At 47.5% G+C, this 25,334-nt stretch overlaps 2 protein-coding genes and 1 long non-coding RNA gene across 7 annotated transcripts in view; 1 reads left to right on the top strand and 2 right to left on the bottom strand.

The window, feature by feature from the left end:
• LOC115408965 (tripartite motif-containing protein 16-like) overlaps nt 1–25,334 on the bottom strand; it is a 232,283-nt gene that overhangs the window by 53,489 nt on the left and 153,460 nt on the right. The window lies entirely within an intron of this gene.
• Nucleotides 1,192–6,408, top strand: LOC115408968 (uncharacterized). Of its 2 annotated transcripts, XR_003933830.1 has the most exons (3): nt 1,192–1,377; nt 5,934–6,082; nt 6,284–6,408. It is a non-coding gene; the product is annotated as an uncharacterized LOC115408968 (long non-coding RNA). The 2 variants fall into 2 exon arrangements; XR_003933829.1 differs by having other exon boundaries at nt 5,934–6,405.
• LOC115408966 (tripartite motif-containing protein 16-like) lies at nt 21,341–24,828 on the bottom strand. The gene is made up of 2 exons (XM_030119910.1): nt 24,777–24,828; nt 21,341–24,696 (listed from the first exon to the last, which is right to left on the bottom strand). The coding sequence occupies exon 2, from the start codon at nt 24,520–24,522 to the stop codon at nt 22,894–22,896; it is 1,629 nt and encodes a 542-aa protein (XP_029975770.1). The 5' UTR covers nt 24,523–24,696; nt 24,777–24,828; the 3' UTR covers nt 21,341–22,893.

The raw sequence follows: 25,334 nt of genomic DNA, 5'->3' as shown, positions 1-25,334 counted from the left end.
CCAGTGAGCCACCATGTGGCTCCACCCACTGCTGCTCTGAAGGGAGGGGGGAGGAAATGTAGAGAGAGAGTTCAGGAGGTGAAAACACACTGTGTGTTGAACTGATTGACTTCAGTCCAGCTGCTGACTCTGAAACTGTTCAGGACTGAAACAAGGAGTCAAGAAATTGTTCGTAGTTGTAGTTTGTGACTGTGGACAACATTTCTTTATTGCACAGCTTGAAAGTTTGTGATCGCCTCCAATGTCATTAACCTTTCTGACTGCCGCACACAACGCGCACAGGAGCGCAGCGCGCCGCTCCGCTTCCTTCTATTTTTCACGCGAGCCGCGAGCGCCAAGAGCGCCTTGGCAACGCGCGCGCGCACTGAACCAGGGTCAGCGCACGCCATTGAAATGAACGCGCAGGGGGCTGGTAGAACGGCGAAGGGATTTGATTGGTTCCAGAAGAGCGGTCCGCACCTTTCGATTGGTCGGAGTTTTTACACTCCTGTGGCCGCTACAGCGGTCAGATTTTTTCCGCACCTTTTTCCGTCCACATAATTTATTGACTTCTCCCAGGGGGCAAAGAACATTTCACTCAGTATGACTAAAAGTGCTTTTAGACAACATTGTCTACCCCGGCTTTAACCAAGTAATCAATACTTTGAAGTCAATATTTACAGGTTTGTTTGTTTGTTTCCATCTTGTCAGGTCAAGCGGTGCTGTATCTTCTCATGCAGCGGACCTTTATGCCTCAGAAAATTAGAATATCATGAAAATGTTCAATGTTTCTTGTCACTCATTTCAGAAAGTCAAACCCATACAGGACAGATACAGACTCATGACACAGAGTGGAATATTCCCAGCCTTTGTTTATTTAAATGTTGATGATGATGGCTTACAGGTAATGAAAACCCAAAATTCTGTCTCAGAAATGAATAAATAAAAATAACATTTACAAAAGGCTTGTGAAAAGTATGTCCATTTCTCTGTGCTCAATATTTGGTTGGGCTCTTTTTCATGGATTATAGAATTATAAGTAAATGACATGTGTGACCGATAGGTGGAAAAACTCTTTTTTCAGTTTGTCTGTTTTCCACCTTTCAGTTTTGCTGTTTACTGAAGTTTCCTGCGTGCTTACGTACTCAATGACGCCATGTAGTCACGTGACGGAGCGCGCCCAATCACAGATTACAAACACTGGCTGCAGCTGTCTGCCGGAAGTAGCGTGAGGGCTCAGTTTGGGACAAGTTGCTGCAGGTTTGTCTGATCATTGCTGCTTCAGTCAAATCTAAACGTTCCACAACTGAATGCAGAGAATGTGGGACTGTAGGAGCTGACTACCGGAGCCGCCGAGCGTCTGAGCCTGAGCCGCGAGACTGTTGAACTGCGGACTTGGTGAGTCACGCTGACGTTAGCTTAGCCTCCCGTCCATTTACACTGCGTTAGCTTAGCCTCCCGTCCATTTACACTGCGTTAGCTTAGCCTCCCGTCCATTTACACTGCGTTAGCTTAGCCTCCCGTCCATTTACACTGCGTTAGCTTAGCCTCCCGTCCATTTACACTGCGTTAGCTTAGCCTCCCGTCCATTTACACTGCGTTAGCTTAGCCTCCCGTCCATTTACACTGCGTTAGCTTAGCCTCCCGTCCATTTACACTGCGTTAGCTTAGCCTCCCGTCCATTTACACTGCGTTAGCTTAGCCTCCCGTTCATTTACACTGCGTTAGCTTAGCCTCTCAATAATTTGTAGTGATGTTAACCGTGACACCGAAGCTTCGAAGCATGTGTTGAAAAAATGAACCTTTTCTCAGTGGAGAATCCGTGTATCATTCGTTCAATTGATATTCAATTTAGAAGCAAAAAACAAAATATTGAAAAATGAGTCGTTTTTCCTTTTTTCGTTTTTAAAATGAAAACAAATAAATGAAAATTGGTTCGTTTTTCAATATCCCGTTTGTTAAGACAGATCAAATAAAGGAAAGTTGAAATACGGCCACAGAGCAGACTTTAATGTGATTTTTCAATTTCTTCGATCTCCGTGACCCGGAAGTTCTATCGTCTGTGTTTTGGTTTTTGTCGGCGGGAAGGTGGAGATCCAGAGATGTTTTCCGGTCGGAGCCTCTCGGGAGGCGTCGGAAGGGGAGATCGTAGATAATGAACACGTTTAATATTTCTGATCGCAAATCCTGTGGAGTGTGGAGCTCTGAGAGGAGCTGATCAGCTCCGAGGAGAGAGAGAAAGAAAGAAAGAAAGAGAAAAGTCAGAACTCCTAAACTCAGCAGTGAAGAAAGTGAGAGGTTAATCCTCAATAACTGGATCGCTCCAGGATAAACTGGATTTCCTCCATTCAGACCCAAACTCCGATCTGCATCGCAAGTCCTACATTAACCATCACGGAAGAATGAGGAAAAAAATAGATGAAAAAAAAAAAACAACAACTTTAATATCCTGACTCTGTGCCTTCAGAGAGACGAGCGACGCATAATGAAATTTACCTAATCAAAGCTCAACGAGATTTTATTCTGGTGTAAACTATCCAATCTGGGGACAAAAAGAATGATTTAAGAGCTTTGTCAGAGTCTGCTACTGCTCTTAAGCGATTAGGTAAATTTCATTATGCTTCGCTCGTCTCTCTGAAGGCAGGGAAAGTTTTTTTTTTCTTTTTTTTCCATGATGGTTAATAGTGGACATGAATTCAAACATTGGGATTATTGCAGGACTGGCGATGCAGATGAATGAGCAGATCGGAGTTTGGGTCTGAATGGAGGAAATACAGTTTATCCAGGAGGATCCAGGTATTGAGGATTAACCTCTCACTTTCTTCACTGCTGAGTTTAGGAGTTCTGACTTTTCTCTTTCACTGTCATATAGTGAATATATTTCACATATGTCTCCATCCCTGACAGCTGAGAGGGGATTTTTTTTTAAGCAGCAGCACCAGCCAATCAGGGAGCTTTATTTCGAGGGCGTGGACAGGTCAGCTCTCAGCTGATCAGCGCCTCTCAGAGCTCCACGCACCACAGGATTTGCGATCAGAAATATTCAACATGTTCATTATCTACGATCTCCCCTTCCGACGCCTCCCGAGAGGCTCCGACCGGAAAACATCTCTCTGAACCCCCCGAACACTACACGAAGATCAGACCCGAGATCATTATCTTACTCCCGACAGTCGGACCTTGTCGGCTTCGGTCGGGAGGAGAAGATCGGGGCAAAATTAGGCCTGATCCTTCTGTAGTAGTGTATAGTAGTGTGTGCTGGCCTTAAACTGACCCACAGGGTCCCGTGACCCGCCCACGTTTCCCGCCGGCAAAAACCAAAACACAGACGATAGAACTTCCGGGTCACGGAGATCGAAGAAATTGAAAAATCACATTAAAGTCTGCTCTGTGGCCGTATTTCAACTTTCCTTTACTTGATCTGTCTTAACAAACGGGATATTGAAAAACAAACAAATTTTCATTTATTTGTTTTCATTTTAAAAACGAAAAAAGGAAAAACGACTCATTTTTCAATATTTTGTTTTTTGATTCTTAATTGAATATCAATTGAACGAATGATACACGGATTGTGGAGCTTTGTATCGGAGCTTGATTCGTTTCCTGATAATCACGTGATCCGTGACGTCTGAAGCTTCATTCGCGCACACCCACGTGACGCTTCAGCCGCTGCTTCACAGGTTTAAAACGCGCTGCAGCTGTTTGTGGGTTGTGGAGGCGGTTTGTGAGTCGAGAGAGAGTGAGAGACAGCGAATATAGATTTGATATGGAGCCTGTGACAAAAAGAGGATGTTCTGAAGTTTTGGAACACTTTGATTTGATTTCATTTCACCCAACAAGGGTGTTATGAGCAAATGTGTTATGCCTACATTTTGTTCATTCTTAATGTTAGACTTTGAAATATATTTAGGGTGGTTGGTTGCAAGTTGCAACAATATGTCATATTGTTTTGTCAGACCAAATCCCTTCTTTAAAAAACAACCCTCATTTGTAATTTATTTTTCTAGGTCCAGTGTTTAGTTTGTGGCCAGCATCTGCCAACGTCAATTCACTTCCACTGTCTCTCATGATAACTAGATAATTAATGTGTCTCAAATGATAAGTCAGCTTGCTGCTGACTTGTTATGTGAGACACAGCAAATGTACTGGTCACTTCAAACACATTCAGTCATACATATGAACACTCTGCTTTTTCATCCCCATCTTTATTCAAGTTGGCCTATGAACAATAGAAATGCTGACATCAAAATATTAGCTCTACTAGGTTTTAGTGATGTGGACAAATCATTCAATAATTTAGAAAATGTAATTACCCATACATCACATTCATTCAGCTCTGACACATGACATGCTTTCCTTGACTTTCACCACCAGGGGTCCTTGTTGGGCTCTGATTTGAAAAGCTTCCAGTACTGAACCTTTTTTCGATACAATTGTGTTGAAAGCTTTGTTGCTTCAGAAAGCTTCAGATTGCCATCACTAATAATTTGAGGCTCATAGACCTTTAGGTGCGTTCACGATGGCAGAGCCAGAGGGAGGCGGAGCTAGACGAAGTAGACGGCGTCAGCCGTGGGGCGGAGTTATAAGTCAGCCTCCAACTCGGACAACCCTATGTTCTCCATGTTTGTGTTTCTCATGACTCCCACCGTGGGGGGTGTTTACAGGCCCGGCGTCCGGGGCGGCAATGCCCCCCGCCTGTGCCTCCTTGCCCCCCCTGGCTGTCAGAGGGGTAATTTTGTTTTTCTTATTAAAAACAAAAACATAATTTCTTTTGTCTGTCACATTGTGTTAATTCATATTCAGTTCACTGAAATAAATAAAATTTAAAAAACAAAATAATTTTAAGTTACGTTTTGGCTTCTGTCATGTGACGCGTGCTGCTGCTGCAAGTGGACCAGGCGTCAAGGGGGGCAGACTGCCTCGCCCCCTCAGTCCAAAAAATTAATAAATAAAGTTTTCAGTCTATTTTATGCTTAAAAAACAACAGCAAACTCCACTGGCTTGGTCAAATCAATATGAAGTGTTGTGCTATTGAAAATTCAGAAAAAGAGGAGACTGCAGCTCTACTAAAGGTGAGAGCTGCTTATTTTATCATTTGTTTTATTACTGTTTGTGCTTTTTAGCAATGTGATTAATGATCATACGTTGGTGGACATGGTAGAACAGGCCTCTGATCTCTGGATTCTGTTTTTGTGTTGCTCCGTTACTTTTTCGCCACCTTTGTGCTACACCCCCCCCCCCCCCCCCCCCCCCCCAGTATGTAGTCGCCGCCCCCCTCCCCCCTCTACACTGGACTGGAGCTGGGACTGGGTGTTTATTTCTGCAAATAAAGCGTGTTGTCATCAAACTGATGAGGAGTGGGCTCGGGTCCAATCCCCTGCCTGGATGAACCAGAGAGGTGGGCCAGGCAGCTGCAGTGAGTTGCTCTCCAGCAGCTCACGCGGCTACCTCTGTGACCGATCTCGTTTGGGTCTCGCGAGTTTTCGATGCCCTACGTAGGACCTACATATCAGAGACGCCGGGCCAAATCTGGGCGGGGCGGCTCAAAAGTCTTAAAGGTCTGCCTCTGGCTTTCTCATGTCGAACGCACCTATTTTCACACTTCCTGGTTTTTTAGCCGGAAATACGCCATCTGTGGGTGACTTTGCTTCCGGTAGCCCTGCCTCAAGCTAAAAACAAACGATGCGGTCGAGTACCTGGTTGCTTTTCTAATGGGCTGAAGCAGCCTTATCTTAATTTTTACTCGTTTCCAAAGAACGGAGAGGTCAGACAGAAGTGGATTCAGGCGATTCGGCGGGGAGGGGCCCAGATTTGTTCTTAACGAGGGGAGCAGCACGTCTGCAGCTGACATGTCACTCCGGCGGCTACGTCCAGGAGCTAAGTGTTAGCCGCCGTAAAGCCGATGCTGTTCCAAGTCTCTTCAGCTGGAATGAGTTCACACCGCTTCCTACCAGGAGTCGGTGTCGGCCGCTGCTCCACACGGCAGTCTGTGGAGCGTCTGTCCAGGAACCGGAGAGCAAACAGAGAGAAACTGCAGCGATGGAGGATAAACTGGACCATGACTCTGCGACCCGCCTCCTGCAGGGAAGAAACTCCATCTGTTGTAAACAACGGATTACATACACATTTTATTTTTCTTATATAAGTGTGTGTGTGTCTGTCTGTCAACAGGGTCTATTATTTTAATAAAGTGTGAGTCTGTGTCTGACTGTGTGTGTGTGTGTGTGTGTGTGTGTCAACAGGGTCTATTATTTTAATAAATTGTGTAAAGACCAGAATTAATCTTTCTTCTGAATCACCACAGGTGTTCTGGATGAGGTGGCAGATCACATCAGAGACCTGGAAGCCAAACTGCAGAGTGTTTCCCTGCCGTCCAGCCGTCTTCAGTCGAATTGATGTATAAATAAAGTTTGGTTGATTTACATGCAACACATTGTTTTGTTACTGTTCCTTTGTGGGGAGAGGATTTGAATTTAGCCATGCAACCACATCTGAAAAAGTGAAATCATACACACTGCAACAAGCACAATTAATTCAACTGAGGCTTAAGATATTTTATCAATAAGCATTCATTTGATTTAAACACACACACAGTACAATACAGGCCGAGGCTATATTCTGAACAATTTATTTAATGAATGAAATATCAAATGAGCTGTGTAATTTGCATTTACAAGAATGTACAATGTTGGATCACTATGCAAAACTGTAAAACAATAACCAATGTGATAAAATATCAAAGATAATCATGTTACAGCAGTGCAGCAAATATTTATAACAGACAACAGAAGTATAAGTTAGAGAGGGAATCCTGAGACCAAGGAAGAGGAAGAACTGGGAGTTCAGGAGCCAAGTGGTGCTGGATAAGATCACTGGATGTTTCATGTGGACAAAGGTAAGACATGGGGCATCATCCACGTGGGACAGGGCCATGGAACCTGCTCTATTTCAGACAAGCCATCCAACACAGGAGCACTGAGGGGCTGGGGTTGTTCCTCATGCAGCCTGGGTCCAGCCGCCATCAAGTCAGGGTCGGGAAACGGTCCTAAAAAAGATACATAAAGCCTCTACTTATTTGTGCTTCTATTTTGGGAAAATGTAGTTACAGTAGTTACATCTGGCCATCATTACACAAAGGCATTAGCATTTAGCTGTCACAAAAGTAAAATGTTGAATATTATTACCTGTATATGCCTGGTACAGTGTGGACTGACGACCACCTCACCAGCTGCTGTTGGCTTTCACACCACATCACTCACAGGTTCTGGATGAATTCCCTGAAACCAACGGTGAAATATGCTAATTTTTGCAAAGAATTGTAGTAATACACAGTCTGTGTCTGTGTGTGTTGTTTTTTTTAATAATTTCAGGACACAAACAAGACAACACATGGTAAACACAAGCACTTAATGAAAACAGAGTAAATAAACAACCTTATTAAACACCACCTGAGTTCTCGCTCTATGCCACTGCTGTAGCTCATGCAGGCCAGAGATGGAGGACAGTCTGCAGGCCAGACTGTGTATAATGCGCTGTCTGATGAAGCAGGGCCACAGTGTGGCTGAAAAACCCTCTTCCTGCTGCACAGCTACAGGAAAACGCCATCAGACGTCCACTGTCAACAGCAAGCGTCATCTGTACAGAAATGGATCAGAATGATGAACATGACATCATGGAGATACGTCACTGTCAGTGGTCAGAGATGGTAACAGCTGATGGTAAGGGGACTCTGTAGTGCACCACCACCACCCTTTTTTATCCCCCAAAATAACTAACTTTTACAATATATTTTCACACACACACAGACACGACTTTATTCAGTACAACAGAAACACACCACACACAGCTGGTTTGGTTGAGTGGGGATGCTCTCTTCTGGCCACAGATCTATTATAACAGCAGATAACAGCAGTAGAGACTTATAACCTATGGAATGAATTGAAATAAAAGGACAAAGAAAAAGAGCGGAGTCGAGGCTGCTGTATAAGATAAGGCTGGGACGGACAGCATGTCAGCAGAGAGCTGCAGCAGGAACTTCTGCTCTCTGTGGTCAAACCTCTGGTTCATGAGGCTCCTGGCTATTCCTCTATGACCGGCAGCACCTTGCCCTCACTGTCACCTGGCTTTTTAATGCATTTGATACTATGATGATGATAAGACACGCACTAAAACACGTTAGCTGAGAGCTAACGCTGTTAGCTGTTGGGCTAATCAATGATAGCATTCGTCTAATATCATATCTGAAAGACGTTCACTGAAACAGCCAGAAAGAGAACAAACAGTTGTCGTCATGCTGCAAATGAAACTTAAATGTTCGGATACGGTTATCAGGATCTACACATGAAAAAGTATGTCTAAATACAGTCGCCAGGGTTCAGTAGCACTTGGGCTAACATGCTAACTCTCTACTTACCTTCGTGTTTTTCTATGAAGTTTTCGTGGAAAAACTTGTATCCTTTCTTCATCTTTGACTTTTTTGTCACCGATTTCTCTTCCACCATCCTTTCCACATCAGCGAAGGAAATGCTGGGGAAATGTTGGAGACAAGCACTGAAAACGCGACCCATCTCGGAGAAAATGAATGGACTTGGTGCTGGACCGGAAGAAAAGTCACCCACGGCTTGCGTATTTCCGGTTTTTGTGAAAAAGGTCTATTCATTCATTCATTCATTCATTCATTCATTCATTCATTCATTCATTCGTTCGTTCGTGGCTGAGTTCTCTGAATGTGACCAGACCAAATAGCCTGAAGCTGTGACTTGTTTGTCTGACTGTTGATCTGCTGTCTGGCCCTGATGGATGTGGTTCCTGCTCTTTAAAGCCAGTTTCTTGGTGCTGCTGCTGCTTTGTCTTTGCAGCCAGTTGATCTCTGGGCTGTCAGGCTCTTTATCTGTCAACATTTATCTTCTAGATGATCAAACGCTGTGATGAACACCTTAGTGTGACGTTATTTATTCCAGCTGAGCTTCTGTTCTGAACACATTGTCCAGTACTGGGTGATGCTGTGTGTTTCTACCAGCCTGTGTTCTGCAGCTCTGTTCTTGTGAAGGTTTGATATTGTGTGAGCACCAGAGGATTCTGTGGACCTGTTCTCCATGCAGGCCGGCTCGATGGAGAGCCGGGAAGCCTCGTCTGGGCGTCGGAGCCTGAAGATCGTTCCTGGAGACGGACCCCAGCGCGGACCCTCGCCGCTCTGCCGGGGCTGCTGGGAAGTCGGTTTCTGGCCCACTTCCTCCATCAGTCCTTCCCCTTCCAGACCTGGACTCTTCCTCTGGACTCCAGACTGAGCTGCGCCCTTCATCCAGAGCAGAACTCTGGTCGCTGCTGCTGTGATCACGGAGCATCAGAGAGGAAACACATGATCAGCTCCTGGATTTCTCTCTACATCCATGTTCTTCTGAGTGGCCGTTCTTTACATTCCTTCCAGGCTTCAGCTGCTGTTGGATTTGACGTTTCAGATGTAAAAAGGCTCCACAGTAATCAGAGTACTGGCTCTCTGGCTCTCCCTCCAGGCCTGCTTTCAGAATCCTCCTCCAGCTGGATGGAATGGGAGCCCTGGCAGAAAGCTGCAGGGACGACACAACGTTTCTTTGTTGTTCTGCTGCTTTGTTTTCATGGATCCATCATTCTGGACGTTGAAATGTTTCCACAACACGACAGTTACTGTGACGCCAGCAGCTCTGCCTGGACCTGGATCCAGAGAGAAGAGATCCTCTGGAGGCTGCAGCTCTGATGCTGAGTCCTCATGATCTCCAGAGCTGGACTGGATGCTCCAGAACTTCCTGTGGCTCTGAGTCCTTCCTGGCTGCTCCAGCAGGACTCTGTCCGGGACTCTGTCCGGGACTCTGTCCGGGACTCTGTCCGGGACTCTGTCCAGGACTCTGTCCAGGCTTCTGGTTCTGCTCTGCTCTCATTAAGCTCCGCCCCCATATCCTCCTCTCTGCCTTTCAGTTGGTGGGTTGGTCTGAATGAGGGGGGGTCAGTGTGGACGGCTTCCTGTCCCCTCTCCTCCTCCCTCTCCTCTGGGTCTCTGTGGTGGACTGCAGCATGTGGTCCCTGCTGGACCCGGACCTCCAGGGGTCTCCGCTCATCCTGCTCTTCATGGTCACCCTGCTGCTCGGACCAGGACCAGGACCAGGACCTGGTCCTGGTCCAGGTCCTGGTCCTGGTCCTGGTCTCACAGGAAGCTCAGGACCAGGACCAGCTCCAGGTCCTCTCAGCCTCCTCTGCTCCTCTCGCCGGTCTGTGATCAGAACTCGGGTCCGTGGCGTCAAACCAGCGCCGGTTCTTCCTCAGGATCCTGCAGCTGTTCTGATCCTTCATGTTCTGGAATCTCTCCTCAGTTTCTTGCTTTCTGCGCGGCGCTGACCGGGTCTGGAGCGCCGGAGAGCCGCTCTGAGACCACCTGGTGGTTTTTCCCTCCGTCTGCGACGGCGCCGTCGGTCTGGCTGAGCCTCCTCTGCAGTGACGGAAGCAGCCGCCGCTCCTCCGTCAAGACGCCGTTCAGGAGACTTCTTGGAAGAGTTTGCAGAGTTGTTCTGGTTCCCCGGTGGAACAGACGGTCAGACGGCTCGCTGCTCGGCGGGCCGGCTGGAGCGGCGCGCGTCACGGACCGATCGGCAGACGGGGGCGTCGGAGTCCCGCCCTACCGCGTCCGGCTCGGCGCGGCGGTCCCCGCTCGGAGCGGGGCCGTGGCGGTCGGTCACGGCTCGTCGCCCTGATGACGTCGCCGCCGGCGACGAAGCGCGCGGATCCGACCCGAACCGACCAGACCTGAACCTGAACCGGACCGGAACTGTGGAGAAGGGACCGTCTGGTACCGACAGCGCTGCAGCGCCGTCAGCAGCTCTGCACCGAAGATTCACTTCATTCACAGCCTCAGAAGTAAGAACGACATGAACAGAAACGTGTTTTACATGGATTTATTTTCAGTGCTCGTCTGTGTGTGTGTGTGGATAAGTCAGCAGTCTGTACTGAGCTGGTTCAGGTGTGTTTTCTTTAATCTGGTCTATCAGTGTCTATAAATAGCTCCTGGCGATGTGAGATCCTGTTAAAACATCCAGAACAATGAAGAGCTGCTGCTGATGTCTTCAGCTTTCATATTTCTATTCCCCAGTGGATTGTGATTAGGGCTGGCGGTATCAGAAACTTCACATCACGGTAACGGTATATATCACCGTATTATTTTTCCCCTGTAAATTCAAACAATTGCTTAAAAATAACTAAACTGTCACATTTGCTCATTTTCCTCTTTTATTTTTTAAACTCCGGTTTATATGACTGAAATTATAGAAAAAACCATCAGCAGGGTTTCCTCCAGACCTTTTCACCCGCCTGCCGCAGCGCCTGGTGTCTCTCTCTCTCTCTCTCTCTCTCTCTCTCTCTGTCTCTCTCTCTCTGTCTCTCTCTCTCTCTCCCCCTCCCTCTCTCTCTCTCTCTCTCTCTCTCTCTCTCTCTCCCTCCGTTTTTAGCGTCGCTCCCGGAGCCGCTGGTCTCTGCGTCGCCATCATGACTCCGCCTCTCCTGGCTACGCTGGTGTTGTTGGCGAGCGCACCCCGTGCTGACCTGACCAATGAAACGCAGCGAACAAACCCCGCACGGCGTCGGGACGCGCTGTGAAGATGCACAAACGCTCCCAAACAACTGCGCTCCGGCCGTCCTGTCAGCAGACGACTGAACGCCGACGCAGAGAGCTGCAGCAGACGTCTGCTCTCTCTCCGCTGTAAACGCTGTTGCAGAATTTCAGCCGGTACACACTGTTACACCGTCACACGGTGTTATACCGTCATACCGCGCAGCCCTAATGGCAATATATTGAAAGCAGCGAACATTTGTATATTTTGTAACATATCACAGTATATTTTGCAGTATATTGCAGTTCCAGTCATGTGTGGGTCGATTTATTTCCTGCAGACGCTCCAGATTTCTTTCCCAGTCAGAGCGAACAGACAGACCATCAGTGTTCTTGTTGACGTTTCCAGCAGGACCAGGTTCCAGTGTCTGAACACTCAGATGATGAATGGATGAATGAACGGCCGGTGATGGAGGGCCGGGACGTTGACAGACCGGAGCCCAGGGTCCTGCTGGGAAGCAGTGCTGACCCTGTGGGCTCAGGATAAGGTGTGTTTTAACAGGCCAGAGAGCAGGAAGCAGGGAGCCTCCTGACTCGCTGTCTGGTCAGCCGCTCCACTAACAGGACGCTTTGGGGACAGATGCTCTGCAGGTGAGGACATCAGGAGGGGGGGGACGTGACCCTGCAGCAACACAGGGGTGTGTTCTGTATTACTGTACACACAGTGTGTTCTGCCTTCCTGTCTGTTCTGTTCTGGTCTGAATGAAGTGAGTCTCTGACAGGACTTCATGTTTCGTTCATTCAACATATGTGATTCATTTCAAGTGTTAAATCAAAGTATTATTGTGTTAAAACTGCATTTAGCAGCTTCAGAGTAAAGGCTAAAGTAGCTGATAAATGGTAACAAGTCAGAACAGTGTTGATTTGTCACTGAAAACAACAAAAAACACAACTCTTGTGGTGGAACAGCAACACAGCCATCCTGTGGGTGGAAGATTCCAGGTGCAAATCCTGGCAAGAGTGTGTGACTTGTTGTCATTTTTTTAAATCACAGAGAATTGTCAATAATATTAATGATATTAATGGAATAATAGAGCAATAAATATTTAATACTTCAGATCAGAAGGTTGAGGGTTCGAGTCCCTTCATGGTTAAAGGAACTGCAGAAGCTCCACAGCAGCAGTCTGCTCGTCACTGTGTGTTTCCTGGTTCTTCCAGGAAGTGTGTTTTCTCTCCTCCCCTGACTGCTGGACTCTGCTGGATCTTGGAGTCTTGCTGCAGTACCATGTGTCAGTGAACTTCTCTTCATGCCTCCAGGAACTCCCAGCATTCCTGTGGTGTTCTCCATCCTGTCCATCGGACACTGAAGGAGTCCCGGTCCGGCTCGGGGTCACTTCAGATAAATTCATGGTCCTGATCAGTATTGTGAAATTCCTGCAACAACTTTCAACGTCTTTCCATGAAATGAACCTTCCTATGACCTCTGACCCTTCGTCTCATCAAACACAACAGAAGCAGAAGGAAAACAAATCTCCAGCCTGCGGTCCTGCCGACCCCCCCGGCTGGGGGGAAAGCTGTGGACAGGATCAGACAGAGCTCCAGGCCAGGCTGCTCTCAGCCCCGCTGCTCCACTGCTCCACTGCTCTGTCACTTCTTCTCCCATGTTTACTGCCTCCTTGTTTCCCAGCATCCTCTGCTCTGGACTCATTCTTTCCCATGTTGAACAAACAGATGAGAAACACCACCAGCACAGAAAGCAGCAACACAAACAGCAACACTCGTCCTTTACAAACCTGAACAACCTCCAGCATCCAGACCTTTTCCTTCTTTATCCTTTTTAAGGTGAGAGAGAGAGAGAGAGTTCCAGGGAGCGAGCCGACCTGCAGGATCACCACACGCTTTTCAACAAGTCTCACAGTAGAACCTTCTGCACGCCGTCCACAGCTGGAACAGATCAGCTGGTCCACTGGAGAAACTCTGAACCCGACCGTCACAGGGACCAGACCAGTCCTGGAGTCCAGGCTGTTCCAGATGAAGACCCCCCTCCCTCTGTGAAGCTTCAGTCTCTGATCCAGTCCCAGTGAGAACCAGGTCTCTGCAGCACCAGCGGCCCCCAGGGCCGTCTGGGCTCCAGGCCCTGATAACTCCTCCACCTCTCAGTCACCGCTCCAGATGGGAATTTCCCAGAATTCAGTTTAACTGTCGCGGTCACGCAGTCTGTCTCAGAGTCGACACATCTGTTTATGGGGGCGTGGCCTCACGCTGGGGATCAGAAATTTACACAACGGTGCTTAAATTATGTCGTATGAACAGTGATTCTCAGCTCAACTCAACTTTATTTCTACAGCACTTTAAACACGACTGCAGCTGAAACAACGTCACAAGATCTATAAGTGCAAGAATAAAACAACAGTCAGAACAAAGAAAACAAACAACAACAAAAAAGAGACATTTAAATAAACATTAAAAACCAAGGGCAGAGTCTCAGGCTGTGAATAAAAATGTGTTTTCAGATCTTTCTTAAAGACGGACAGTGAGGGGCCTGTCTGATGGCAGTGGCAGCTCAGTCCACAGCTGGGGGGCCACAGCGGAAAAAGCTCCGTCCCCTCTGAGCCTCCGTCTGGACCCGGGTACCTCCAGGAGCAGCTGATCAGCTGACCTGAGCCTCCGTCTGGACCCGGGTACCTCCAGGAGCAGCTGACCTGAGCCTCCGTCTGGACCCGGGCCCCTCCAGGAGCAGCTGATCAGCTGACCTGAGCCTCCCAGCAGGAGTGTAGAGGTCGAGCAGCTCAGAGAGGGAAGGCGGGGCGAGGCCATTCAGGGATTTAAAAACGAATAAAAGAACCTTAAAATGGACTCTAAAGGTCAGAGGTCGCCAGAGGAGGAGGCCAGGATGGGAGTGATGTGTTCCTCTGACGTCCTCCAGTCGGCGGCGCTGCAGCATTTTGGACCAACTGGAGACAAGTGAGGGACGACTGGCTGACTCCAACATGAAGTGCATTACAGTAATCCAGCCAGATGTAATAGAGTACTGGATTACTGTCTCAAAGTGCTCACGTGCAAGAACAGATTTCACTCTGGCCAACTTCCTGAGGTGGAGGAAGCCGGACTGAACCACTACGCTGATCTGTGAATCTAGCTTAAAGCGATACTTCAACATTTTGTCAATTTGGCCCATTTAGCGCAGTTCCTGAGTCATTAGGAACAGCGTGCTTCCTGTTTCTTTATGAGGGCGAGCTGTTGTTGATCCAGAGGTGAGTCGAGGCTTCGCAGTGGACACAATGGAAGTGGATGGTATTTTGGTTCCCCTCGTCAAACTCATCAAATACACAATCCAACAACCCCAAAACACTTTGGTGGACACGTTATAATCCACACATTCACTACGCTGTGAAATGTTAATGCAAAATGACCAGATTGAGGTGTTTTTTGTTTTTTTTTTGTGAAGATTGCTAAAATGGAACTACTTACTAAACATGGCGTCTGGGCGTAGTGATTTCAAAAGAAAAAGTAGTTCCCAGTATTTGCTTCAGTGTCGTAACGCTACAATAGTATTTGTTGGTGTTCCACAACATCAACCTGTCCATCAACCTCTCTACATTTGTAGTGCAGCTGTCATGCTCCGACGCTCTTTTCGTCCCCCCTCCCCCACGCGCTCCAGCCCGCTCCACCATGCCAGGCTCTGCTGCTGCTATCAACACCTTTTCACCTGTAGACTTGAGACAATTGCCACAAACAATGTGTGTTTTAATCTTAAAACAAGACTTGTATGAAACAGTCCGGGGGGGGGGGGGGGGGGGGGTTGTTTACGCCTGCATGCTGCAGCACACAGATCAGCTGTGAGCTCCAAGTGTCTGCTCCAGTCCTGCAGCTCCACACAAACCTCCCCGTCCTCCTCTGATCCACCGAGAGCAGGGATGGCTCAGGGACAGGATTTTACTCATATTCGCTGTGTTTTGTGTTGTTCAAAAGGACACGTTGGTAGCTATGTGTTAGCGCTAGGATGCTAAGTTGCTACATGCTACATGCTACTCAGCTCGCACAGGCATGAACTTTCTGGGTAAGGAGGAGGCGTTCCTCCGGTGAGAGCAGGGGCGGAGGGGGTGTGGGTCACGCATGCGCAGCATTTCAAAAAGGACTAACTGTCTCTGGATTTCTCTCTCCATGGAAAATCCTCTATACAACCTTTCAGGAGGATTCAGAACTGGCAAGACAAACACACATGGTTCTGTCTGTCAGGTAGGACCTGAACCGTACAGGACCACTGATGCCAACAGGGTGCTGCAGTCGGGATATTCAGGGTTTGTGGTCCACGGTGTCAAATTCAGCAGTCAGGTCCAGCAGAATCAGAACCGCACAGTCACCAGATGTCATTAAAAACCCTGAGTAGAGCTGACTCGGTGCTGTGCAGGGGTTTAACACCTGACTGGAAGTCCTCCAGGATGTTCTGATTGTCCAGGTGGTTTTTCAGTAGCAGGTAGACAACCTTCTCCAGGATCTTTGAAATAAAGGGCAGCTTTGAGATGGGCCTAAAATGATCCAGGCCAGGTATCTTCAGAAGGGGTTGTACCACCGCATGTTTAAAGGTGCATTAAGGAGTTTGCACGTTTGATGAGAAACAGCGGCCCCTGCAGGCCTTGGACATAACTGCAGCTTAGTGAAACACTGTGCGTCCATGTACGTGCACAGAAGAGGCGAACTCCTTCCTCGCTCTTTGAGAAACGCTCCAGTAAAATTGAAGTGTCTTCTGCCTGGTGGGTCTGTGCTGAAGTTGTGGCAGTGCTAGAAGCCGGTCTGTTCTTACTTTCTGGAAGCTCCATCCTCAGTACTGCTCAGTTGTTGCTCGTTCAGCATCTGGCGGAGTAATGGCGGACAAAATGAAATGGATCCCAGCTGTTAGCATCATAGTTAGCTTAGCTCAGCTGCTGGAGGTGAAGAGGAAACAGAGCCGGGCTGACGAAAGTGGACAAAATCCTCCTTCCAGTGGTCCAGGGGACGGCGTATTAGCTCGTGAAGTAAATCCGAATGGTTATAAAACATTTTAAAAGACGGGTTTTCTTTTCAATCCGTTAAAATAAGGTTTTGATCCACACAGACCTGCACATGCGCAGTGCTCCACGGAAGGATATACCGGAGCACAGCAGTAGAAGCCATAGACTCAGCTGCCTGTCTCAGGGATATGGCGTGGGTCCAAAATCTTCGGAGTATTCCTCTAATATGGGCAACCAGGTCCTGTAAGGATGATTAGGTCACTGGCTCGGGTATACCGTCAAGTCGGCACATAGTGAAGTCGGCACATAGCCAAGTCGGCCCCACGGGGCTCTCAAGTGGCCGAGTTGGTCGCTTCCGACTTAACTGTAAGCTGCTTACCAACTCGGCCAAAAGCCTCTTTTTTATCACGATTTACACAGTTTTTTTCGTGCGGGCTTTTGTATGGCCCGGGGGCGGTGCCGAGTTGGTCAGTGCCGACTTGGATTTGTGCCGACTTGACTGTAATCCACCGGCTCAAACTCATCAAGTACACCGTGATGATGATGGTTTGGATTAAATCACTAAAGAGTCTTTCCTGTGTTTCACAGTTGGTTTTTCAAGGCTTCATATTGTCTCACAAATCAACACAAAGAACACCAACACACACACAAAACACACACTCCAGCTGAAGCAGCCAGTTAGCTCAGCTGGTCAGTGCATGGTGCTGATAGCACCAAGGTTGAGGTTCAACCCCCATACTGGCCATGAATGTGTGGAGCACAGCTGTCCCTCCAGTCCAGCAGCCCCTTTTCCACCAAACTGGTTCCTGTGCAGAATCAGGCCTCAGGCTTTGAACCACTTTATGTGTTTGCGCCAACCGCGGACTCAGCCTTGGCCTCGGCTCCCAGACACCGGGGTTTCCGAAGCACCACTTCTGTGCTGAACCAGATCAGCATGAAATGGGTTTTGATGTATTTTATTTTTGTTTTAATTTGAAGGGTGACAGACAGGAAGTTCTGTGTCTGTGTTCACTGATTGGCCGCCATAGGCTGTGTGCGAATGTGCGCCCTATGCCCGAACCCCTCAATCACTACATAGTGCTGGACTACATAGTGCACTACATAGAGCCCTGAATCTGTTGGCCATTCGGACACTCAGCCCCCGACCTTTCCCCTCAGCGCTGATCACGTGACCCTCGACCGGTACCATGGTAACCACACGCACCGGCTCGCTAAGACGGAATATTTTTTGGAATGTGCTCTTATTCTGCATTTTGCTTTCCTAGTCATGTTTCTAATCATTGAAGAATAAATAAAATATATTATTAAATTATTATATTAATACGTTATGTTCTTTGATGTTCGCGCCACTCACCTGCCACGGGAGTCTCATCCACTGGCGAAATGGACCCAACCGTCAACTTTTCTGTGTTTTGGTGCTCTTTAATCCATCTTTTAATGGCCAAAATGGCACAAATTAAGGACAGGAGACACCGGAGAGAGGGCTTGAGGAGGAGACGGTGAATGAGAGTGGCTCTCATCGCTTTGGCAAGACACCGTAAGAACATAGTTAATTCCCTTTTATTGCAATTTTCACGCCATCTGCTGGGGAAAGTTAAAGGTATTATAGTCCTCAATTTAATTATGGCTTTTAAGCTTTGGCAAATTAATCTCATTTATCAACAGGAATCACTGTAGGACTTGACCTAGCCCATACTAGACCACTTCAGCTACTTACAGTAACTACCCAAAACCCAGCTGTTCAACATGTAAACACTTTTTGTGAGTCCATTTGATATTAGCTGAATGTTACAATAAATTGGCAAACTACCGTATTGGCCCGAATATAAGACGATGTTTTTTTCCAGAAATTGCATCCTAAAAAGTGGGGCCGTGTTATAATCGCGGACTTACGGTAGATGTCAATACGCATCCGCGCCGATAGATGCCAAAGTATCACTGAGCAGAGAGCGAGTGAGCAATGAAATGAGATCAAATGATCTGATGAAAAATGGCGGATCATCTGGAACAAAGGGGCTCGAACGCTGGACAACTGAGCAAACAACAGAGGAGAAGTTATGATACCAACTTTAAACTGATGGTGATCAACGCAGCAGAGTCCTCAAACTACTGCCAAGCCGCCAGGAGATCTGGTGGAGCAGAGCCTCGTTCTTATTGGAGAGCACAGAAAAAACGCCTCCAGATGCTAACGCTATGAGAAAAGCTTTCCGTTGTCCGTGATTCACAACCAAACATAGAATTCAGACCCTGCAGATGAACTCCCACCAGCTCCAGCAGGAAGTCAGAGGAGTCCCGTCAGGTTTACAGCGGATCAGACAGTGGAGACATGCTGAGTTCAGAAGAGGAAGAAGTAAAGTTACTCAGTCTGTCAGGATTACTGCTGCTGGAAAACCTTCCCTCACTGCTCCAGTGTTGTAGTCCACCTGGTTTGTTGACCACCTAGTGAACTAAGTGATGGATCCACACAGGACTGGCCCCAGTGGGTCAAAGCAGAGGATCAGATCTCATTTCACTGACCCTGACCTCAAGCTGCAGCTCCTCAGAGTCCAGGAGGTTCATCTAAAATCTGGATCTGGAAGGAAACAGATGTGGACTCGTCCTCTCCCCTCCACAGGCTGTCTCCAGCTGGACAGGGACTTTTAGTAGAAACATCCCAGATTACTCTTAGTTACTTTATATTCCTTCACCAGCAAACATAAAAATAAAGACAAAGACCAATTCAGTGTGTGTTCCTCTCAGTGTGTTGACGACTCTACACACAGCACACGCACACTGCTCTGAGGATTATCAGTGCATGTTGAACTCTGACCTCTGACCCCATCAATACCAACAACATGGCGTCTTCTGAACCTGCTGACAGTCTGACTCAGGATCAGCTCCATCAGTCCAGACGGTTCCTCCAGTAGTTCTCCAGTCCAGCAGCAGCGCCGGGAGCTGCAGTGATCTGACAGCCTCCAGACGTCTCCACACACACTTTGAGCCAAGTCTGAAGCTTTGAATGAGTCAGTGTGAGCTGAAACACCAGAGGAGGCTTCATTCATCACTTCATCCTCTTCATCCCTCCATCCAGAGCTGCCTGCTGTCCTGGGGGAAGCAGTCCCAGAGTGTGGACTCAGAGCTCGTCCAGCCTGTTTCTGAGGAGCAGCAGTTAGGACTCCTGTTGGAGAGAAAAGCCTTCTGACGGTCTCTCTTCCTGCAGGGGGGGCCATGGTGCAGAGCAGAGGCTAAAACCTGGTCCCAGGAGGTGGAAGCTGGACTGATGAGGACCAAACAGTGTCTGTCTGTCTTTCACTTCATTCCAACATGACTGACAAGAGAAGTCTGACAGAAAGTTTCCTCATGAGACTTCCTCTGAATGAACAACATGTCAGGAAGTCCAGACAGAAGAAATCCATCACATGTGTCAGAGGAGGACTTTTCTCTCTTTCTCTCCATCAGATTTCTCTCAGCTTGAGCTGGACACAAACTCAAGGAGCAGAAAGCTCAAACTGTCCAACAACAACAGGAAGGTGACAGGTGGAGGAGGAGCCGCCGCATCCTGATCATCCAGACTGATCTGAAGGCTGGAATCAGCTGCTGTGTAGAAACGATGTGAGAGGTGGATGTTCCTGGGAGGTGGAGCGGAGCGGAGGGGTTTATTATCAGAGAGCTACAGAGGAGGCAGCAGGAGAGGAGGCAGAGAGGAGTGTGAGTTTGGAGGGAAGGATCAGTCCTGGAGTCTGGAGAGCTCTGATAGAGGTTAGTCTGTCTGGAACAGTGAGAGGATATCATCCTCCTCTTCCTCCTCCTCCTCCTCCTCCTCCTGCTCCTCCTTCTACTCCTCCTCCTCCTTCTCCTCCTCCTCCTCCTCCTTCTCCTCTTCCTCCTTCTCCTCCCCCTTCTCTTCCTCTTCTTCCTCCTCCTCCTCCTCCTGGTCCCAGCTGGACGTGTGTCTTCTGGTCCGGATTGGCCCAGTCTGGTCTCAGGAGAGTCTGACTGAGAGTGTGAGTCTGTCAATCTGCTGCCAGGCTGGAAGTGAAGCTCTTTCTAATCCTGATGGACAAATGAAGCTTTGTGAAGCTCTGGAGCCTGGATGGAAGCGTCTCCACACCGGCATCTCTGGCGCCACCTGGTGGCCAAATGTCTGCAGAGCAGCTGGAATGAAGAGCTCCATGATGGTTCAGAGTTCAGTTCACTGCTTCTCTCTCTGATCACGTGACGGTTCTGCTTGATGTCAGGATGGTTGAGGTGATATGAACAAGTGATTCTGAGGGTGAAAATAATCTGTTATTGAAGTGATGAATAAAGTTTCCTGGACTGAACATGAGCCGTAGGGCGGTCTGCTTTTACTGGATGTTTGTGAACAGAATAGACCGAAAAATGTTCTTTATCATCATGATCAACACTCTGATGAGAACCTGGCTGTTCTGGGAGGGTCCTGTCTCGTCTCTGTCCTCATGGATGAAGGTCTCAGCAGAAGCTCTGAACTTCCACCTGGGTTCTTCTTTCCCTCCGTCCAGCAGAGTCTTCTGGAGCCACATCCAGAGTCAGAGTGACCCTGCTCTAGAAGAACGCTCCAACATTCCCATCAACACTGCTGAAGCTGCTCCAGCTCCAGAGGACGGAGCCACGGCAGATGAAAGCCTCTGCTGTAAGAGTGGAAGGTCACTCAAGGTCATCTGGATTCACACTGTTCAAAACACACGACTCAAAGCCAAACACAGGCCTGAATAACAGACTGGTTTGATTCACAGCAGAAGTCCAACAAATAGAGTTTATTAAAAAGTCTGCAGCTCATTAATGTCATTTGAGTCCAGAAGCTGCGAGGATTTTCATAGAAATGTAGAACGGCTCATTTCCCCAGTGGAAGATTTACGTTTTCTAAAATCTTTTATTTTTTAAACAATTTTAACACAGTAAAATGAAACTTCCCAAAAAATTCAGAGAACTTTCTAGTAGTTCTGCCAGCACCAGGCACAGCTCAGAAGACAAACACGTCATTATTAAAACAAGACTTTCACACATGGGCAGGAGAGTCACAGCTTCATGGCCCATCACATACACACACACACACACACACACACACACACACACACACACACACACACACACACACACACACACACACACACAGACACACACACACACACACACACAAAGTCCGGTTTAGTTAATCAATAAGTCCAGATTAAACACATTAAATTCAAACTAATCAGATCAGAAGGTGAAAATTTTGTGTATCTGGTACATAAGGTGTGACAGTTAAGCTTGATTCAAACATAAAAAAAGAGAAATAATGAAAACAATCACATCAAACGTGAGCACAAAAGAATTGCGAGCCACATATTATATTATTAAGGAGTTGTACTGAGCAACTATGAGACCGGTGGCAAATGATAGTGTGGATAGTACCTGCATCTTTGAAGCACCACAGCAACAACAACAGCAACAACAACAATAGTAACAGCACCACCACCAACAACAAAAACAACAAAAAACGTCAGTACTGCAATCAGATCATCATGTCCTCGATCCTTTCCGTCCTCTCTCCCTCCTTCAATGATGATTGAATGTATTTTATTAAAGGCTCCATGTTGACTGACTTGGTTTCTCTTGGTGTCACACAAACAACATTTGAAGCAAAAACCTTTGAAAAAGAAACAAATCAACAATTAATAAAGCAGCATTTCACTTTATGACTGATTTAATGTCTTTAAAAGAAACCTGTGAGTGTGTGTGTGTGTGTGTGTGTGTGTGTGTGTGTGTGTGTGTGTGTGTGTGTGTGTGTGTGTGTGTGTGTGAGTGTGTAAATTGTTGACTGTTGTTGTCGACTGGAGTCATTTCCAGCTAAAAGAATCAAACTTCCTGCCACTTGGTGACAGATGAAGATCCAAAAAGCCAAAACAATCAGTTCACTGTTCAAGAAAATCCACAAATCTTCACTCTGAAGGATCAAATGTCAGAAAAGAATCATGAAAGAAGAAAGACTGATCAGTCCAAACATGTGAAAGCTCCGAATTTCCACTTCAAATCCCCCAAAGTGTGAAAAGCTGCAGCTTCCTGTGGTCCATGAAGAAGAACTTCCTGTTTGAGAAGCTTGAAAAATGAGTCCAACTATTCGAAAAGCATCAGTTGAGGAATCAGTGAGGGGACTGATGGCTGCAGCGGCCATGTTTTTCTCCACTAACTCAGCTCCTTTCTGTCTCTCCACACTCGTCTCACATCCTTTTGTCCACGTAGAAAGTCTCTGAGAAGACGGCCGACCATCTGTTGGTTTCAATCTTCTTCCTGTCAGAAATCTCATCAACGTCTCAGCTCAGAAAATGTGGAGGCTCCTTTAGAAAACCACACAAGGAGATCTGATGGAGTCCTCTACTCAGGTTTCAGGAACTCTGCTGAGTATCCAGGAAAACCATAAAGTCTAACTCCAGCATGTAGTGGCTGAGTGAAGGAGGTCTGGACTCTGTGGAGGAGAGTCATGGTTTCAGAGATGCTGTAGAAAGACAGAATACCTGCTCTGTGATCCAGGTACACTCCCACTCTGGAGGACTGAGGATCTGACACGGGAGAGCTGATGTTGTTGTGATAAAAACTAAAACTGTTAGAGTAACAACGTAAAGCCCAAGATTTGTCATTCAGTCCAAACACACATTCCTTTCCCCCCCCTGTTCTGCTGATGTTCTTGTATGTGACTGCTACATAAACTCCTCCTCCTCTCCTCTCCACCTCCCAGTAACTACGTCCAGTCAGACTCTCTCTGCTCAGAACCTGAAGATATACAGTGAATCTGTCTGGATGATCAGAATAAGGCTGAACTTCCTCTGTAAAAGTTACTTTTCTGTCTCCATCAGATAATTTCAGCCTTCTGTTCACAGAGTTTGGATCCAGAGTGATCTGCTGTGAGTATTGTAAGAAGTCTGCTCTGCTCTCTGGCTGTGGTTGTAGCTCTCTCAGGATGTCCTGTAGTTTGTCTCTGCTCTCTGACACAGCTGCTGCCACATCCTCAAAGTATCTGAGAGGAGCAGTCTGGATGCTGGAGGAGTGTGTGGGCTCACTGAGTGCTGACACTGAGGTGTAGCTGTGGAGAAACTGGGTGTGGTCCTCTGTGTGTGCCAGCTGCTCCAGCTGTACGTCTTTCCTCTTCAGCTCAGCGATCTCCTGCTGCAGCTTCTCCTCAAGCTCTTTGAGTCCACTCACTGCAGTTTGCTGCTGGGATCTGAGCTGCCGCTTCACCTCACGGCTTCTTTTCTTGATGAGATGGATCATCTGGGTGAAGCTCTCCTCGCTGTGCTCCACTGCTTCATCAGCAGAGACATTGATGGCAAACATCTGCTGCTGAAGCTGCTTCACGTCATTCTCTCGCTCCTGGATTCTCTGCTGGATGTTTAGTCGACTCCCCTCCAGCTCCTTCTGCTTCTGCCTCCTTTCTGCTGCAGCTGGGACTGTTTCATGGCCTCTGTGTTGGTCCATGGTGCAGAGGTAACAGATACACTGCTGATCAGTGCGACAGAAAATCTTCTTCACCTCATCGTGAAGAGAGCAGATCTTCTCCTGGAGCTTCTTGGAGGGCTCCACCAGCTGGTGTTTCTTCAATGGAGCTGCTTTGTAGTGACCTTGGAGGTGTTCCTCACAGTAAGAGGCCACACAGACCAGACAGGACTTGACGGCTTTCAGCTTCCTCCCAGAGCAAACATCACAGGCCACATCTTCAGGTCCAGCAGAGCAGAGATCAGCTGCAGCAGCTTGGAGTCCAGTCTTCTTCAGATCCTCCACTAACTCTGCTAACACGATGCTTTTCCTCACGTCAGGCCTCCTCCAGGACTCGTCCCCACAAAGAGGACAGCTGTAGATTCCCTTGTTTTGCTCTTCATCCCAGTGTCTTTTAATACAGTTGCTGCAGTAGCTGTGTCCACAGGGAACCGTCACCGGATCCTTCAGGAGATCCAGACAGATGGAACAAGAGAACTTTAGTGGATCCAGCTGAGCTCCTCCCTGAGCCATTTCCTCCTCTCAACAACAGCCAGTGTTTGAAGAGTTTCTCTTCCTGCTCAGCAGGTTTGAAGCCCAACCCTCCTCTGGTTTCCTGCTCCTGTGAACGCTGGTCTGCCCTGGTTCTGCTGGTGAGCTGCTGCCCCCTGCAGCTCAGAGACGTCAGTGATCCCTCAGCTGTGAGATCTGTGAAAGAGGAGGAGGCAGAGAAGGGAGAGGACGTCACAGCTTGATTTCATTCAGGAAATCCAGCAGCTTCACTTCACCTTCCAGCCGTCGTTCAGCTGGAATGTCAAGCTTCAACTTCTGCTTTTCAACTCACTCACTCTTTCTTTGGTCTGTCTCACACTAATAATCCCATCAGGGGACTTCCTGTTTGAATCCACAGAGATGTGAAAACTCAGCTGTTTGCTAATGCTAGCTACTGTGGACACAAAGGAAGCAGTAAGTCAGTAAAGTAGCTGCTGTGTTTCTTGTAATGTCCCTCAGTGTGTCCTGTCCTCATGAAGCTCCCTCAGCTGTTTGATTGGAGTGTTAGTGTGACACTCATTAAATGTCGGTCACATTTTATGAAGTTTTGTTTATTTTGATGTATTATTTCTGTAAATTTGATTTGTGAATATAATCCGAAATGATTAATTACTGCTTATTCTAAGAGCAAAGAAAATTCTTGTCATGTGAGACAATTACATTTATGAGACACTTATTCAGTGCCACCAGTAGGAGGCAGTGGCGCCTTGCTTCTCCGTGTAAACAGAAGTATCAACTTCCTCATTCTGCTGAAGAAGCCAGACTGCACCAGAAGCATTGGTCGTCTGTCTCAT

This window comes from Salarias fasciatus, chromosome 22, assembly GCF_902148845.1.
Source record: "Salarias fasciatus chromosome 22, fSalaFa1.1, whole genome shotgun sequence".
Taxonomy (NCBI): Eukaryota; Metazoa; Chordata; class Actinopteri; order Blenniiformes; family Blenniidae; genus Salarias; species Salarias fasciatus.
This window is presented reverse-complemented; position numbering and strand designations above follow the sequence as displayed.